This window comes from Tachysurus vachellii, chromosome 14 (assembly GCF_030014155.1).
Source record: "Tachysurus vachellii isolate PV-2020 chromosome 14, HZAU_Pvac_v1, whole genome shotgun sequence".
NCBI classification, from domain to species: domain Eukaryota; kingdom Metazoa; phylum Chordata; class Actinopteri; order Siluriformes; family Bagridae; genus Tachysurus; species Tachysurus vachellii.
Genome location: NC_083473.1, coordinates 11,217,181 through 11,235,937, shown reverse-complemented (window position 1 = coordinate 11,235,937; position 18,757 = coordinate 11,217,181). Strand labels below are relative to the sequence as shown.

At 37.1% G+C, this 18,757-nt stretch overlaps 1 protein-coding gene across 1 annotated transcript; it reads right to left on the bottom strand.

The window, feature by feature from the left end:
• Positions 1-468: 468 nt before the first annotated feature.
• Positions 469-18,757, bottom strand: LOC132857193 (immunoglobulin superfamily member 22-like). The gene is made up of 23 exons (XM_060887198.1): positions 18,599-18,757; positions 15,999-16,158; positions 14,361-14,495; positions 12,387-12,523; positions 10,401-10,500; positions 10,283-10,319; positions 9,737-9,905; positions 8,922-9,035; positions 8,063-8,225; positions 7,548-7,823; positions 6,993-7,277; positions 6,422-6,546; positions 6,194-6,335; positions 5,236-5,532; positions 4,684-4,986; positions 4,422-4,595; positions 3,813-3,941; positions 3,403-3,699; positions 3,084-3,172; positions 2,683-2,875; positions 2,276-2,575; positions 1,290-1,616; positions 469-1,139 (listed from the first exon to the last, which is right to left on the bottom strand). The coding sequence occupies exons 2-23, from the start codon at positions 16,135-16,137 to the stop codon at positions 1,072-1,074; spliced, it is 3,999 nt and encodes a 1,332-aa protein (XP_060743181.1). The 5' UTR covers positions 16,138-16,158; positions 18,599-18,757; the 3' UTR covers positions 469-1,071.

Here is an 18,757-nt window from a genome sequence, read left to right as displayed (position 1 = left end):
CACTGCCTTGCTGCTCCTGAACTCTTGCCAAATGGAAAGTGCTGCCCTCTTATGACCATTACATTGTATTGCATTAAATACTTATATCTGAAATCTTACTCATCTCTGATTACAGGAGCCTCACTACAGAATATGTCCATAATACTATACAAGACACTTAATACTTGTTTTTGTCAGTTCTGTAACCCGAACATGCTCACAGATTTCTAAATGAACTGGGACTGATTTAGGCCTGAGGGATTATTCACTACCTTTCCCTTAATTGGAAGCTCACCCTCTATGACCATCTTACACCCTTACTGTAGCTGTTTATTAATGTTGATCATGTGAGTTTTCCCTCTCACACGCTTGATGGAGCTGTTTAACAGATGTTATGTTATGCAGTAAAGTCAAAGCCGAAACAGTATTTTGCATTTAATGATCTGTAACACAGGTTGTTCTGGAAAAATCAACACCATGAAAGGCATATTGCATTGCTGACATGATGCAACTTTTATTTATTTGTAATAACAAGACATCTGAATACATATGAATACATGAATTCAGAGAATATATTCAGCTTAAACCAGTTTGTTTTTAGAAGGATGATTAGTCAGGGTAAAGGTATTGCTCAGAATCATAAGGTTAGTTTGAATGTGATCAACATTTGCACTTTAATCTAACTTGGTGTCAGAGATTTTATTATGCTCAAAGTCATGGTCACTGCTACGATTAAAATAAAACCACAGTCTGCCTCACTGCATTTCCAAGTTTCATACACAACGGTTTTCATATTTAAAACCTTTATAGTTGAAATTAATGATAAGTGATTCTCTCTGATTGCTTCTCCAACTACAAGGCCACTGGATCTTGTATCTTGTCTGTTTAATTTTATTCTCAGTATAGTAGATAAGATATTCACATCAGATGAATAGTGTAATAAAATTTCATAACATATTGCACTCATTTTGTCTGCTAATTAAAATTTCTGCTAAAATGCTTTATAGATGAACCTCGTTGTGATTTGATAATTAGTGATGCCTTTTGGAACCTTTGAGAATTGCAGATAAGTTCACTGGATTTCTGTCCTCCTTATGTAATGTGTTTTTCTTTCCCAGAATTCTGAGGCAGGCATTCCAGCAATCTATTATCATTTTTATCTGCAGCAAAAAAAAATTGAATTAGGATTAAAGAACACTGGTAATTGTTTGTCATGTCCGTCACTGTAAATCAATGAAAAACAAACAAAGACTATAACCTGTGCACTGTAGTAGAAACTTTTGTTTTCTCAAATTCCATGCCCTACTTACCAAAGACAACCAGGTTGCACTTGCATTCAGCCTTCCCCAGCTTATTCTCCACAACCAGGATGTACTCTCCACTGTCTTGAGCCACACAGATGGGGATAGTGAGGGTGCAGACGCCATCAGAGCTACTCTGCCAGTAACGAGGACTGTCTGAGATAGCCACATCTCCTTTGTACCAGGAGACATGTGGCATGGGTGAGCCGAGGAAGGCACAGCTCATGGTACAGTCATTTCCACGGTGCACAGAATGATCCTTCAGTGGCAAAATGAAGGCAGGCTTGATCTCATGCTGTGTATGTGGGAATGGCCTCATATGCAAAGTGAAGTGTTCTGCAAGTTTGTTCAGATGAGCACAAAGTGTAAAACAAAAATTATAAAAAGAAAATGCATGCTGTACATATCCTTTGACATTTGGAACATCGAATAGTATTTATGGGACTTGTTCATGAATGTTTATGAATCCATGGAATCCCAAGAAATGGACATCTAGAGTCCCTTGATACTAATGTAGTCATCAGAAATTTCTGATAAACTAACAAACAAAATCTGATATTTGATTGTTTTACTTATTGTGCATTTTAAATAACATACTGCAGAATACGAACACAAATTTGTCTTCACAGATGAAATTAAATGTGATGTTCCCTGTGTTGGTTATTATGACACCACATGTTTACATGCAATCATCTCTTTTTAACTTCTGTCTTTATTTAAGTGGCAGTCTTATTTAAATAAATGTATTATTCTTTTAAAATTGAGTCTTCTATCATAAGGGATGAACAAAAATCGGAGTTAATAGACAGCAACAACAATATCTTTTTTTTTCAGTTTGGAGTCATCAGAATCAAGCTTTATAGTAAGAACTGAGATTTGTTAATAAGTGTTAATTAAATGTTACATGTGTTAATTAGGTGTGACTTGAGTGCTAAGTCATGATTTGTTGAGAGCTAATCTTCAGTATCTATTGCTTTAATCTTTAACTCTCTTACCATGCGCTTTCTCAATTGTAAAAGGCTCTTTTGTGTCCAGAGGGTCACTTTCACCGATGTGATTTTGAGCAACGACCCGGAAGTAGTACTTTCGTCCTGGAAAGAGACCAGTGACTGTGTATTTGCTGCTGAAGATGCGCTCAGCAGCTGTGAACCAGGTAGGAGTGCTAGTGTCTCTCTTGAGGATGACGTAATGGGTGTGTTCTTCATCAGCCAGGTCAGGGCTGTGATCCCACTGCAGTGTCACAGTGCCCTGGACCTCCTCCACCAGACGCATGTTCTTAGGAGGACGAGGAACATCTAGTACACATAACATATAATGAAAAATGTATTAATATATTCTGAGTGGGAATATAAAAAAGTAAAAGATAGTGTGACAGTATGTCTTCTGACAGAAAATATAATACCGATGACATGGACAGTGATGTCATAGTGCACTTCCCCACAGTCATTGCGGAGGTTGATGCGGTAGGTTCCAGAGTCAGAACGCTGGCAAGTGCTTATCAGGAACTGAGAAAAGTTTTTTCCCTTTGTAATGACCTCTCGACCATTAGTCACAATGCCATCTTTAAGCCAGGTAACTTCTGGACATGGAGAACCCTAAAAATACAGAAAACAAGTTACAAAGCGTTATGTTGGTATACTTTACAGTCAGCACTTACTAAACCAAGTTTTATCATTTTGTTTAATTAATGTAGCCAGCCTGAGAAGAGCTCATGCTTGAGTAGAAGTGCCCTTTTAGTGAAACCTGGCCTGACATTAAAAAGTGGCCACTGTTGCTCATGGTTATCAGAATCGAAACACTTACAGTAAAGGAAACGGGAATACACAATGCACATCCAGCACGCACCACCACCTGATTCTTAATCTTGGCCTGGAGGTCAAACTTTGGGACTTCTGTACAAGATTAGATGGCAACAATAACGAAAGATTATTACAAAACAATAGAGCATTAACTGAAATATCTTGATGTAACCCATTGAATGCTGGCTCACCAGTGTAGTAATCTGAGATTACTAACTGCTATATTATATTTAATAACTTAGATAAATCAGAACCTGCAAAATGTCACATAATCTAATTAACCCCTAAAGGTGTGACTTTATTTATTGTAATGAATATATTACCTGGAGGTGGCATAGCCAGAACTCCTTGTTCAAGTTCTACAAGTTCTCCAATGCCACCCTTATTAACAGCTCTGATACGGAAGAAGTACTTCATCTTCTCTTGCAGGCAGCCAACACTGTATGAGTTGCTGGTGATGGGAATTTTGGTGCACTTTGTCCATTCCTTTGCATGTTCAGAACGAACCTCAAGGATGTAGCCAGAGGGATCATCTCCTGTCTTAGGGGGACACCAAGCCAGTGAGATGGAGGTGTTGGAGGAGTCTGTTACGTGAAGGTTTCTAACAAGGCCAGGGGCACCTGGAGAGAAGTGGGAAAATGGCAACAAGATGGACAGAAATAAGGACATATAGTGGATTTATTAGAACGTTGTATCACTGCTGATATATTAATGAGAGCACAGTAAGGCTCACATGTAGGGTCTTTTGCCAGTACTGGGTTTGAAGCTGCGCTGGGAATTCCTTCTCCAGCTCTGTTAACAGCAGTTACTCTGAACTCATAGTCCATATCTTCTACTAAACCACCTACAGCACACTTTGTGTCTGGGACAAAACAAAAAATCATGTGTTATGAGCATGATAATACTTCCACAACACATCTTATATACTGTATATTTATTTGGGCATATTCTCTTTGGCCACAATTTTTATGTAAGCCAGTGTTCACATCCTTATTTCACCATTATTGATATTAGTTATTAGTTATTCAGTATATGACTACAATTATTATATTTGACTTTAGCTGTTTTGTAAAAGTTGTATCAATACGTAACAAGAATCTTGTCTAAGTTTTGTTAATTAATGCTAAATGTTAACACTATTGTTATACTACTGAGAGAAACTTTACGACAAAATTTACAGTATCTGTCAAGAATATATTTTACACGAAAATGACTTGCAGTTAGTATAAATATAAGAACAGTTGATTGTCTGGGTGAAAATTTGTTAGGGGTATTTTTTCTGGGGTTAAAAATTGATTTTAGTATAGGGTCCCCAAAAGCTCAGAAACAGCACTGCCTTTACCTTGGATTAATTCCTTAAAGACAGACACCCACATGCTGCTTCCTTTTTTTCTCCTCTCCACTATGTAACCCAGAACAGGAGCACCGCCATTTTGCACTGGAGGAACCCACGTCACCATGACTGCGTCTTTAGTCACATCAGTAATCTGGGGTTGAGGAGCTATACCTGGAGGCTCTAAGCAGCAGAAAAACATGGTTTCTAATTGGTTTTAGAACTATAAAAATTGGTTTTAGAAATTGTACTGTTGTAATTACGCACTCACCAATAGGCTCTCCGGCATAGACCTGCTCAGTTTCTAAAGGGTCACTCAAACCCTGAGGGTTGAGTGCTCTGATTCGGTATTCATATGACTTCCCCTCCTCAACCTTGTCATTACAAAAAGTGGTGGTGTCTCCGTCCACCTCTCCAACCTTGATCCAGGCCTTTTTTCCAGCCATGCGCCTCTCTATAACATAGCTGGTCACCTTCTGCCCTCCATTATCTCGTGGTGCTTTCCACTTCATGGTTATGCACTTGCTGCTACACTCTGTAATATCCACTTTACCCTGAGGGGGTTTAGGACGGTCTAAAAAAACAAGAGAAGGACATCTCTAGATTTGACTGAATTAGGTGATCTGAAACACTGCAATGACAATGTCATTTTGCAAGTTCAAATGTTATTTATAGTGTTTAAGAAAACTAATGAGCAATTATTTATAGAATGAGAAATGGAATTAAATTATATAATTATATACGCAACTTTAATAGAACACCTTAACAGATCATTGTTATACTTTGCTAGCTTACAAGCCGAGCATTTAAGCCACGTGCTCACCAATTACACTGAGCTGAACGGTGGCAGTAGCTGAGCCGCAGTCACTTTTAAGTTTAACCATTACACTGCCACTATCTTCTCTAACACATTTACTGAGTATCAGAGTGCTGGAGTCTCCGCTGCGTTCGACCACCGTCCGGCTGTCATTCACCAGCTCCAACCCATCCTTATACCATGTCACCTTTGGGGTAGGTTTGCCCTTGAAAGGGATCCTGACGATGGCTGACTCACCAGCTTTCACTGTCACCAGCTGGCTAGATAGCATTTCCAGCAGGGTGGGATCAATAACAGGAGGATCTACAGAGACAATTTTACTCAGCTCAGATTCGCATGTAATATAGCACTACATTGATTTCATTGATAAACAAAGACCTAAGTCATGGATCACATAACAAACTGTTGAGGTGGGCTGTAACCGATATGACATTGATCAGAGCCCATAAAGGATAAGGAACACCAACATTATAAAACCAAAGGAAAATACAAAGTATATAACAATACTACTACTACTACTACTACTACTACTACTACTAATAATAATAATAATAATAATAATAATAATAATTATTATTATTATTATTATTATTATTATTATTATTATTATTAAGTGAGTGACGTGACATACAGCTAAGTATGGTGAACATTGCTCAGAATTCGTTCTCTGCATTTAACCCATCCAAAGTGCACAAACACAGCAGTGAACACACACACACCGTGAGCACACACCCGGAGCAGTGGGCAGCCATTTATGCTGCGGCACCCGGGAGCAGTTGGGGGGTTCGGTGCCTTGCTCAAGGGCACCTCAGTCGTGGCCGGGCCGAGGCTCGAACCCACAACCTTAGGGTTAGGAGTCAAACCCTCTAACCATTGGGCCACGACTTCCCCATTATTATTATTATTATTATTATTATTATTATGTAAAGTATATACAGCAAATCTTTCCTAAATTTTGTACCACCTGCTATATGGAGAATTGCCTCACTCTCTGCTCCTTTGGCTCTGAAAGTGTATTTGCCCTCATGTTCATCCCGTATGTTACTGAACACCAGCTTATGAACTGCCCCCTGCTTTATAACCTGCAGCCCACTTAGTTCTGTAACCTGCAAGTAAAAACACAAACGTTGACATTTCTCATTCAGTAATGCTTACTGAACACTGAATGGTTAGATTAGTAAAAGCCTTATACCTCTTTACCATCTTTAAACCAGACACCATCTACTTTCTCATCATCCAAAACGACACAAAGTTCTGCAGCTGAGCCTGTGGGACACTGGACATCTGACAATCCATTTTTCAAAATGGCAAATCTCTCTGCAAATATTTACAATCACATTAGAAAAAGGACATGATATAAAAATTAGACAATAAGTATTTAATATCAAGATCCATGCAAATCAAGCCATTTATCCATCTATCCATCCATCCACCCATCTATTCATTCACTGGCTCATGCATCTATTCATCCACAGGTCTATCGAGAACTATCAATCCATGGATCAAGCCATTAATAAATATATCAATAAAATATTTATCTATGCATTAATGAACTGACCTGACCATACATCTATGCATTCTTTGATATCTCCATCCATCCATCCATCCATCCATCCGTCCATCCATCCATCCATCCATTTATTAATTATCCAGTCTATCAATCCACATACCTACCTCCAGGCCAATATTATTATATTGTGTTTACAAGCATGTAGACACAGATGTTTGCACAGCATATAATCCCATCAGATATGGCTACTTACCTTCCACCTTAAGGTTTGAGGAGCTGACATACTCATGGGTATCATTATCCTGTGTGCACACTATGGTGTATTCTCCACTGTCTGACAGCTCGCAGTCTTCAAGAATAAGCTCAGCTCTTTTCCCTTCCCTCATGAAGATGTATCGTCGGTTGTAAGTGATGTCTATTCCATCCTTTAACCACCTCACATGAACGTCCTTCGAGCTCATCTCAGTCTCCAGCCTGGCCTTGCCCTTTTCCTTTACACGTACATTCTTTAGATGGCTCACAAACTTAATGGGAATCCCTGATCAGGAGAAAAAACTAATCAGAGACTCACTCAAGAAAGACGTATGGAGTTTCAGATAAATTTTCTGATGATGATTTTAATGTTAAATGTTAAAAGTCAGTAGCTACATGTAGCTATCATGTCACAAACATGAAATATTTTAAGTAATATTGTGTCTTTATAGGTTTTAATTGCTTATTAAAAAGTTCATATGCCATGAAAAATTATAAATATTGCATATAATAAAAAAAATTATTTGTAGTTGAAAAAATATTTGAAATCTCTTACGTTCAATAAACAGAGAGGCTGTAGTGGTCAAATCACCGATACTAATTGTATAGTCTCCAGTATCACTGGGTCGCACATCCTTGATTTTTAAAGTGTATGTGAGGCCATCGTCAGACTCACAGACATCAAACTTCTCATCCCGCTTGAGCTCTTTCCCTTTAAACTGCCATACCAGAGGGCTGTCAGACTTCTTAGAGAGCCGCAACTCAAACACAGCAGTCTGTCTCTCCATCACCTGCAGCGGCTTCAGATCTGATAGAAACTTCAACGGCTCATCTACCATTAGTGCATAGAGAAATAAAAAAGATAGATAGAAAGAAAGGGTGATCAGACGCTGGCATCTTGTCAAAATGTAGTGTTTTCAGGCTGTGCACTGTCTTTTGAACTTTTGTGTGTGTCAGAGAGATCAAATAAGATGAAGAAGCTTGAGTATGTGTACATATTATACATATTAAACATTGCTTTTGTTTGTTGAAAGGAGACAAATACAGACAATGTGAAGTGAGGACACTTGCCTGTGACAGTGAGCTTAGCAGACAAGATCTTTTCTCCAACTTTTAAAGTGTATGTGCCAGAGTCGGCCATACAAACACTGGTGATGCACAGCATGTGTTTAGTACCCAGCTGTTTAACTTCATACTTCCCAAGAGAGTACCTGATCCGCAGCAACTCGTTGTCCTGAATAACAAATTGTTATATATGTGCACCGGACACACACACACACACACACACACACACACACACACACACATACACATTTTTTACACATCACATACAAAATTACAGTTAACAGCAATAAAAAGATGATTGGAGTAAATTTATAGGAATTATTTCTCAATTGTAGATTATATAATCAAGTGGAGAAACTGCAGATTATAAATTCTGATTTAATTCCATCTGTCTTTTTTGTATACTGTAGGAAACAAACAGGGAAACAACAGAAACACAGAGAATCCTAGAGGTTTTCTTTTAGTGAGGGCCCTCAGAGTATGGAAACTTTTGCTCTTAACCATATTTAAATACTTTATAGTACTTAAAGTACTTATACTTATAGTATACAATACATACATTAAATACTTAATAAGTTTCTAGTTTGTTGTTAAATTTTTTTTACAGTCAAATAATGTTTATTATATATACTTTTAAGCAATATAAATTATAGCATGCTACAGCGTATAAAATGCTTTTGTTACAGTATTGATTCATAAATCAAAGGTTTTTGGCTGTTTTGGATCGAGTAAGATAGGAAATTTGTACAAATACATTATGTCATATGTAAGCACAGATGTTAATTGAAGCTTTACATATCTGTCTCTGGACTTAAACAGGGTGATAAACAAATTGCATAAAGATTGTAGATACATGTAGGTTTACCTGAAACCATAGCATCTTCATATTTGGATCTTTCAACTCCAATATTGTGTCAAATGCAACACTGGAGCCAATCTTTGCAGTCACGTCTTCTAACGGCTTCAATACTTTAACCATCTGTTAACAGACCGTGATCAGTGTGTGCAAACTTTACTAAAGAGAAAATTAAAACACAGCTTCAAGAAATGGCACATTCAGACTTGGTATACATCTTAAATACTTGCGAGTGTGATTTTCACAAAACAGCCTCGGACCAATCATAACTGATATTAAAGGATGACGTGGTACCTGGAGACTTTTACCCAGAAAACCTCAGCATTAAGCTGGTTATCTTTTTTATTGAACTGTACTGAATTGAACTGTACTGAATTGTACTAATCAGAAAACATTGTTTTGTTATAGTATAATTGGACAGGTCTGGCTAATAATAAATCGCTGGAAAATGTGATAGTGAAATATCCCAGATGAGCTGACCTGTGATAAAAATGAGCTGGTTTAGATGAACTATTAGAAAACATTGGTACCATTATGCTCTGAAAAACTTATGAATGTATTAAAGTATTAAAGGTTTTTGTAAATGCTACATACACGTATACATGTAAATGTATATACATACAGTAGAACCTGTCTTTTTTGTAGCTGATGATAAAGGTGTATAGATGCTCCTAGGCCAGTCTCAGTATTTTTGTGCATTAAAATTATATTAAACAACTTTTGTTATCGTACACATACAATTTTTAGTGATTCGAAATGAATGCTATTTAAAATGAACTGTATTTATGACTATCTCTGCTGTTTCTCTTCCACTTGATACCCACTTCCACATCCACGTTTTTCTTCATCTCCTTGAGTTTTTTGAGGATGCCTCTGAAGTCAGTGAAGCCATATTCAGCGCAGATGCGCTCGTAGTCCCTCTTATCAGCTCCAGACAGAATCTTCAGCATCTCCTCTTCAGTTGGAGGCTTCTTCTTTCTCTTCTCTACACTCCTGCATCATATAATTACTGATTTCAAACCCTCAGGCAAAACATACAGCGTTTTTCACCTAGCAGAAATTTGCCAGAATGTGCATTCAGTAAAACAGATGGCAGAAGATAACACATGCATGTCTTTATTAATAACGCTGTGTTTGAATGTCTGACAAAACTGTAACGAACAGAATATGGGTTAGGGTTAGAGACTGAATCTTAATTCAAACTATGCAAGCAGTATGTATTTTTTCCTTTGAAATAATGTGCAAATATGAAATAGGACAATGAATTATAAATAAAGAAACAATAACAACAACAACAACAACAACAACAACAACAACAACAACAACAACAACAATAATAATAATATCTGGCAAATATATTTGTATTTTACCGTTTCTTCAGCGTTTTCTTAAAGTCCAGTGCAGGATCTAAGACAAGACATTAAAAACAGGCATGTAAATCATGTAAAATCCTGTGTTTCATGTAATAAATCTGAATCACAGACTTACTCTCAGTAACAGTGAGTGAGATGGAGGAAATAGCATCCCCATGGTGGTTAGATGCAATGCACTTGTACACATCAGCATCCTCCAGAGTTAGGTCTTTAATCTAATATAGGTATAAAATGACATAAAATGAGGAAAAAAATATACACGAAAGGCTTAATGACCTCTGAAGAGAGACGGACACCATGAACAGGGATAATAGCTGCAGTACACCTCATGGCCAACAGGGAGCAGCTTGGCATCTGTGGATTAATTTAGCTCTACTGGAGCTTTTCTCAGTCATAAAACAGATGGTGGAAGACAATGAATATGTCAGCATGTACATCTTAATTACTTCCTAATGGCAAATTAAGCTTCTCTTAAGGCACAAGACTGGAAATAGCACACAATACAAAGTCTACTCATTAACTTTCTTTAAATGTTTATTAACCATGCTTTCTTGATAAATGCAAGTGTTGTTTAGACAGAAAGAGCAGAGCTGAAGACACTGACTCACATGTACTGAAAAAATACATACATAACATGCATTTCAGCATGTTATCCCATGAAATTACACAAATCGAGCATGTGATCACAAGTATCATTTATATAAATTTGTCATGTGTGATATTGTGCCAAATTCAAACAATGAATTTTACATGTGAATCAGTCAGAGCAAAAAGGACATTTCTGTAGGGCAGGCAATATTAGAAAGTCAGTTCCAACCATTGATTATAAATAATGAAGTCTATCACTTGTCCATTGAGAGGAGACTCTATTGCTTCATGGAAATGGCATTCTTAAAGCCATCATAGCAGCTGCAGTCCTAAAGCTAGCCGCCATAGCAAGTCTGTTCATATCAATCACAGTCCAAAGCCATCATTATTGTACCTCTAATTTAATTTTAAAAAAAAACCTCATCTGACTTGAAAAAGAGGTAATTGTCTATAGGGGAAAATCTATAGTTTTTGCAGTAATTGCAAGTAGAGTGCTGTGTTTAACATTTAGTAAGTAAAGAATAAAAATAATGGGAAATATTTATATAGTAATTAATAAAAAATATTTGTATAGAAATTAATAAAAAAAAATCATCTGACTTGTAAAAGAGGTAACTGTCTATAGGGGAGAAGGTTTTGCAGTAATTGGAAGTGGAGTGCTGTGTTCAACATTTAGTAAGTAAGGAATAAAAATAATGGGAAAAATTTCTATAGGCATTTAATAAATAGTGGGAAGCTGTGAGTGCACTAATGCACACCAGTTACTGTATAAACACTAACCTTTTAAAAGTGTGCATTAATATAAACCTGTGATCAGCCAGAACTAGTATCAGAGCTGCTGTTATAGTAAATTAAACAACACCTTCTGACCAATCAAAATCAAGACTTCAACGACACTGAGGTATAATGTCAGATCTGTGAATTAGATTCTGACTGTCCTGCTAAGGTAACTGGTTCGTATGGGATTTCCTCCTGTCACCTGATCTACACAATTCCTTATCTTAATCTCTAAATACAAAGGGAAGAAAGCTCCATGTAGGAAGTGTTCAGGTTCCTCATATTATCCCATGGGAGAACCTTTCTTTGGGGTAATGTGCTCTATAGAGATTGCACAACAAAACATATGTCGACCCAAATACAGTCTTTTTCACTGCAGCTGGGAGTCTTGTCTTATTCATGCCTAACTCATTTTTCACTGCAACTTGATTAATTTTCTTTGATGTGGTAAAAGACATCTCACTATATTAATAAACCATATTTCTTTGGTCTACTATGAGTTTATCAGGGACATGCTGACATTTTCGATATAAAGAACTTTATCACCATATCATTATACGTTACTTGATGTACTGCATCTTTCACTCCTTCAGAATTCTTAAAATACACTGACGTAAATGCCACTGCCATGGTTTCTACACATAATAAACCCTGATTCAATCATTTTCCTGTGTGCATCCATAACTACAGAACAGTTTCAAAAGTCTTATATAAATCACGTTGACTTGTTCCTCACCTTTAATACATGATGCTTACTGATGTCATCATAGAAAGTCTTGGCACCCTTGGTCAGCTCCATGCCGCTTTTTCTGGCCCAGGTCACATAGGGAGCTGGGTTGCCAGACACTTTTGCTCTGAAGACAGCATTATCCCCTGTAAAATCATATTAAGTCAGATTATTAATGAAAAGTTGATTAGAAATCCTGTTTTGTCATGCACAGAACTACATCTAAATGTAAATGATTTGGCCATAAGTAATATAATTCTCCTTAAAAACTGTAAGACATGGCTGTGGCTTTGGTGCTTGCAGTACAGAATTTCTGTGTTCTTGTTCCATATCATGAGGTGCCACTGTGTTCTGATGGACTTAACCATGTATAATTCAGGTGCACATTTCTAGGTCCTTCCAAAAGTCCTTCCTACCTGCATTACAAGCAGTGCATTTTTGACAAACAGACATGATTTCTTCTGTACTGAAGCCTTATAAAGTTCCTTGTGTTCATGCTACACTGTGCGGACACTCATATGTTCTGTGTTTTTTAATGTTTCCCCAAATAACATTACATTTCTTTCTATTTTGGAATTTCTTTAGTTAGTAGTATAGTATTTTCCATTTCTACTTTTAATGCTTCTTCATTTAAACAAATGAAATATGGATTTTAGATATTACATCATGAGTGTATGTGTATGTGTGTGTGTGTGTGTGTGTGTGTGTGTGTGTGTGTGTGTGTGTGTGTGTGTGTGTGTGATACTATTAAACTATTGAAAGAAATGAAACTTAAACAAACTTAAATAAAACTAGTATTTAGCAGCTAAATACTAAAGTTCTATATCTTTTTGTTTATTGTATAAATATAATATATGATAATAATTGTTTTATATTAAATTTAATTAAATAAAATAATATTCACTAGCAAAATAACAGAAAAAAACACATCCAGCTAAACTATTTAGACAAACATCATCAAAGACATGCATACTTTGAGACACATTAGCCTATCGACCAACACACCAAAATATATTTTGCTTATTTGAATATTATATAATATAATAGACGTTATAGCAGTAAGTATGGAGTATTATGAGCAAACACAAGCTGAATATCAAGTGTTTGGAATGTTTTTATACCATTGTCAGCCATGTTGTGCTGTTTTTGTCATGTGTGATATTTCTCATCATTCCTGTGTAATGTGTTTATGTAGGACGGATTGGTATAAGCTGTCACAATATTAGATTTGTTAGGAATTTAGAAATTCGGGGAAAAAATTAAACAAAGTAAAAAAAAAAAAAAAAAAAAAGGAACTTTTTTTTACATTTATTAATTGGACTTTTCATTAATTTATTAATTTTGATGATTTAATGATTTAATGATTTATTAATTTTCAACTCTGAGGGCAAACAGTTAAATAGTTTCCCTGCTGATGTTTAAGCTGCTTATTCACTTAGTTTTGTGTTTATATATATATAGAGGAATAACTGACCATCTATCCATCTCTTATCTGTACTGCTAATCCCACACAGGGAGCCTGAAGTCTATCCCATGGGGACTTTATGGTTTACAGAGTGGGAAACACTCTATTGTGGTGCCAACACATCATGGCAGGGCTCAATCTAGCACACTCACAAGTACAGACAATATGAAGATGCCATTCAGTCTACAATGCATGTCTTTGGACTGCTGGATGAAACCCAAATACCTGGATGAAACCAATGAAGGAAGAAATTCAACATAGACTGGAAGCAAGAAACAAACACCCAACATGCTAATTACTAATATACACAGGGAGAAATCCAACATCGAGTGAAAGCAAGAAACAAACACCCAACATGCTAATTACTAATATACACAGGGAGAAATCCAACATCGAGTGAAAGCAAGAAACAAACACCCAACATGTTATTGGGTTATTTAGCCCCATAAGTAAGCATATAGTAATTATATAATAAAAGTGGTATTATAACAGTGATGTGAGCTGTGAGGTCATCTCACCTTCCTGAGCTGTAATAGGGCGAGGTTTCTCCTCAAACTCAGGAATACTCTCTCCTGGAGGAATTTCAGAGCTCTTCTGAACCTGATTGAATGACTCCATCACAGCTGAGGTCTTACGCTGCACTGCTGACTGCTCTGCAAGACAAAAATATAAGTTTCTTATAGCCCACACTTACACAGCACAGCATACACACATAGATACAGGCATAGATACAGGTATCTAATGTAAAGACATGCATACAACCATTAATTTAATACTTAACCATCATTGTCCACAAAGATATAAGCCATTGTAATTTACACATCTAATAAGTACAGATGTAAGGGGAAAAAAATCCATAGCTGCCTGTTCATTCTCATTATAATTATCCCACTCAATGAATCATTGAAGACTGAGGCAAAGCAGAGCTTATGAACATCTGCCACATTTATGTAAAAAATAGTTAACGAAGAACATCAAATTAATCAGAAAAATCAACAAACAACAATCAAGAAATCAAAAAATCAACATCATTCACTAGTGTAGCCCAAGTCTGGAGTCTCTGCCACTGAGAGATAGTGTTTGTAGTATTTTCTCTAAAAATAAAAGCTTTCAAGGACCATAACCATCATACAAAGTTTGATGTTTTACTGTTTGTTTCTGGCTTCACTATAATGAAGCTTCTAGTCCATGTCATTTTTGTAAAAAGCTACTGGTAATATACATTTGGATCGGTTGGCATTTGTGAGATTTATACTGTATATAGTCTTAGCTTTAATGTGATGGTATATTATTTGAATCCTCCAGCTTGATATGATTCTCAGACACTAAGTAGATCTTGACTCAGGTATTTATGACTTAAGGCTATAGTGTTTTACACTGTAAGATTTCAGCAGTCTTTTAAGATTCTAACTTGTCATACTGTATGAGATGATCCCAATAAAATATACATTCATTCATTCATTCATTTTCTACCGCTTATCCGAACTACCTCGGTTCACGGGGAGCCTGTGCCTATCTCAGGCATCATCGGGCATCAAGGCAGGATACACCCTGGACGGAGTGCCAACCCATCACAGGGCACACACACACTCTCATTCACTCACACACTCACACACTACGGACAATTTATAAAATATACATTTCCATAAAAAATTATTTACTTACAAATTACTTTGTTCTTATTACAACTTACATACTCTTTATCCTGATTGAGTTGTTGCAGATTCCATCGCAGGGCAACATACACACACTTTCACACACTCATTCAAAAATAGGGGCAATTTATAATCATCACACAGACACTGAAATAACATACACACACTTTCACACACTCATTCAAAAATAGGGGCAATTTATAATCATCACACAGACACTGAAATAACATACACACAAACAATAGCCCAAGCTTAGGATAAAACCTGTGAGCATGGAGAACATGACTACAGCCTACTGCAATTCATTTAAGGTAATCAGAGATCTCCACCCTCCACACCCACCCAGCATATTAATCAGGACTTGGGTATCACCTGATTATCAGCTTAGGGACTTCAGACTTAACTTGGGTGTGAAGAAGAAAGTTAGCATTCTCCTAAACTGCATATGATTTGAGATTTGACTTGGTCCTGGTGGTATTAGATCCGATATTTTGGTCTTACCCTCGATCACTTTGGAGGCTTGATTGACCTTGCGTAGACGCATGGAACTGATGGAATAAGAGCTGCTGGAGGAGGACATGTGAAACTCTGAGCTTTTCTCTTTTCTGCTTCCACTGGACTGGATCTCCTCAGTAGACATGTTGGATTCTGTCTTAATGAACTGTGAGATGAAGAGCACAAGGAAATAAACAGTGAAGATTTGAAATAATGGGAAATCTTGAAACAAGTGTTTGGTAAAATACTAGCAATAGATAGAACTGATAGATGGCGTAGCTGTAGATGGTATCACTTAAAAACCATAAAAATGGCTTTGGACTGTGATTGATATGAACAAATTTGCTATGGAGGCTAGCTTTAGGACTGCAGCTGCTATGATAGCTTTAAGAATGCCATTTCCATGAAGCAATAGCGTCTTCTGGACAAGTGATAGACTTCATGTTAAAAATTAATATGAATTTCCTGTAGCAATTTTTGATCATATTGTACACAGTTCTAAAAGGGAAATTATTTATAATCCAGTGTCTCCAGTGACAGATGAGGTTCCAGTTCAAGATTTCTTCCTCAGTTCATCTCAGGGAGTTTTTCATCACCACCATCACCTCTGGCTTGATCATTAGAGATACATTTATACATTTACAATTTACTGGAAATTGATATTGTAGTAAAGCTGCTTTGTGATGAAGTCCATTGTTAAATGCCCTATATGAATAAAATGAACCTGAAATAAATTGAAATGAACTGGAGGCATGAAAGACGACAGAAAGGTCAAAGAATCTTATAAACCAATAGCTGTTAGATATGTATTCAAAAAGGGAAAATGGAAAGAGAAGTGTGCTTTTGTCAAGGCCCAGGTGACATTTTCCCACTGTTCTTTTTTTTTAATCTTTAGCTTTGTTTTTAACCCGCTTTGAGAAGAGGTTCCCTTTTCACTGCGGTATCAAAGAGAACAATGGAGAGAGAAGAAAAAATTGGGAGCAGCACCTTATTCTCAGTGAAAGATGTGAAAAGCTTTCACTGTTATTGTAAAAGTGGATTGTGTTCATGAACGCGAGTCATTTCACTGGCTGACTCTTTCTGCCTGTCTCACTCTCTGTCTAGCTAAGGCTCACTGGCAGTGGACAGATTTCTGCACAGCCAGTGGACAAATAACCAATTGTGGAAGACAGCCTCATCTTTCTTTTGAATCATAGTTCAATTCTACTTCGCTGTATCCTGCATCAACTCCTTCAGCTCAAGACTGAGGCACAGACATGGCACAGAACTATTTTTTAACCTTATGTAAGCCTTTTATGTAAGTCCCCCACCCATTCCTTTTTCCACCCAGTTTGATCACATGCCAGCCAGCTCTCCTCTATCATATGACATCTACCAACAGAGAGGTTGAAGGCTAATATGGAAGGTTTGTTCTCTGAGACATGCTTTAACAGGGAAGCATAACACTCAGATGAAAAGCCTATCTACCTTCTTCTACATAAATGAGCTCACACATGCATGTCTGTAATTGCCTGGTGTAATTGCCTGTTGTCATTTACAGGGGAGAGAGTGATGTGTTCTCTCTTCCAGCAAAAGAGCATGGAAAATTTGCTCTCTAGGTCTCCTGGCTGCAGATAAGATAAGATAAGATATACCTTTATTCATCTCACAATGGAGAAATTTCTCTGTTACAGTAGCAAAGAGAAAGAAATGCAAATATATAAAAGAATAGAGACAACACAATGTATAAACACACAACACAATGTATAAATACAGAGAAGAAAAAAGAGACCACGAGTAAATAGTTACACTAACAGTCATATTGCATACAGGTAAAATTGTTCTCCAGCAGTGATGATAGTTTTGCTACCATCCTCCTTTCTCCCACCTCCTGTACAGTGTCCAGAGGAATCCCCAGGACTGAGCTGGCCTTCCTGATCAGCTTGTCCAGTCTCTTCCTCTCTGCAATAGAGATGCTGCTGCACCAGTATACCACACCACAGAATATGGCTGAGGCCACCACAGAGTCAAAAAAAGTCTTCAGTAGCTCTCCCTGCACTCCAAAAGACCTTAGTCTCCTCAGCAGAAAGAGTCTGCTCTGCCCTATCTTATAGATTGCCTCAGTATTGTCTGTCTAGTCCAGTTTCCAGTTGGCTCCACTCTTGTACCCTGATAATTAATACTAAAAAGCACATGTCACAGATCCTAAATTAATTGCTCATTCACACTCTCATGAACTCTACTTGATCTGAAAGGGTATGGTAAAGTGGAGCAAGGGCACTCCAGAGTGCACTTGTTTGCCTTTGAAGTCTTATGATAAGCAGCGAGTAAGATTAATTGAATGGATTAAGGCAAAACAGAACTTGTTTATGGCTTGTTCCTTTTGTGCAATTAACACAACCGCCTAAATGAGTTAATTACCCCTTTGAGCCAAAGATGCTAAATGTTATAATCGCCCCATTTTCTATGCGAACGTGGTCACAAAAAACCCACAGCATAGCATTTGCATACACATATTAATATTCATATAAGCCCCAGGCTAATGAGTGCTAAATATTCAGGCTCAATTCACATTCTATCTGTTGTTTTTTTTTTAATCAACACCAAACCCGAGCTTTTCTTCATACCTATTTCGGAGAACTCTGTCTCTTAGTTCTGGGGAGGCTGCTTCAGTTGATTTGTCTCACGGATGCTGAAGCAACCACAATGTTGCTCCTATTTCTTCTGCCTCGAATAGCAAAGCTTTTGCTTCTGTGCTTCCCCCAGTTCAGGTCAGTGCAACTACT

What these genes read in the sequence shown, in the direction of transcription:
- LOC132857193 (XM_060887198.1), bottom strand. Translation starts at nt 16,137, where the DNA reads ATGTCTACTGAGGAGATCCAGTCCAGTGGAAGCAGAAAAGAGAAAAGC. An exon ending in TGAAGATGCTATGGTTTCAG is followed by an intron (nt 8,226 to 8,921) that starts GTAAACCTACAT and finishes TTTGTTATTCAG; the next exon opens with GACAACGAGTTGCTGCGGAT. An exon ending in TACAATTGAGAAAGCGCATG is followed by an intron (nt 1,617 to 2,275) that starts GTAAGAGAGTTA and finishes ACAAACTTGCAG; the next exon opens with AACACTTCACTTTGCATATG.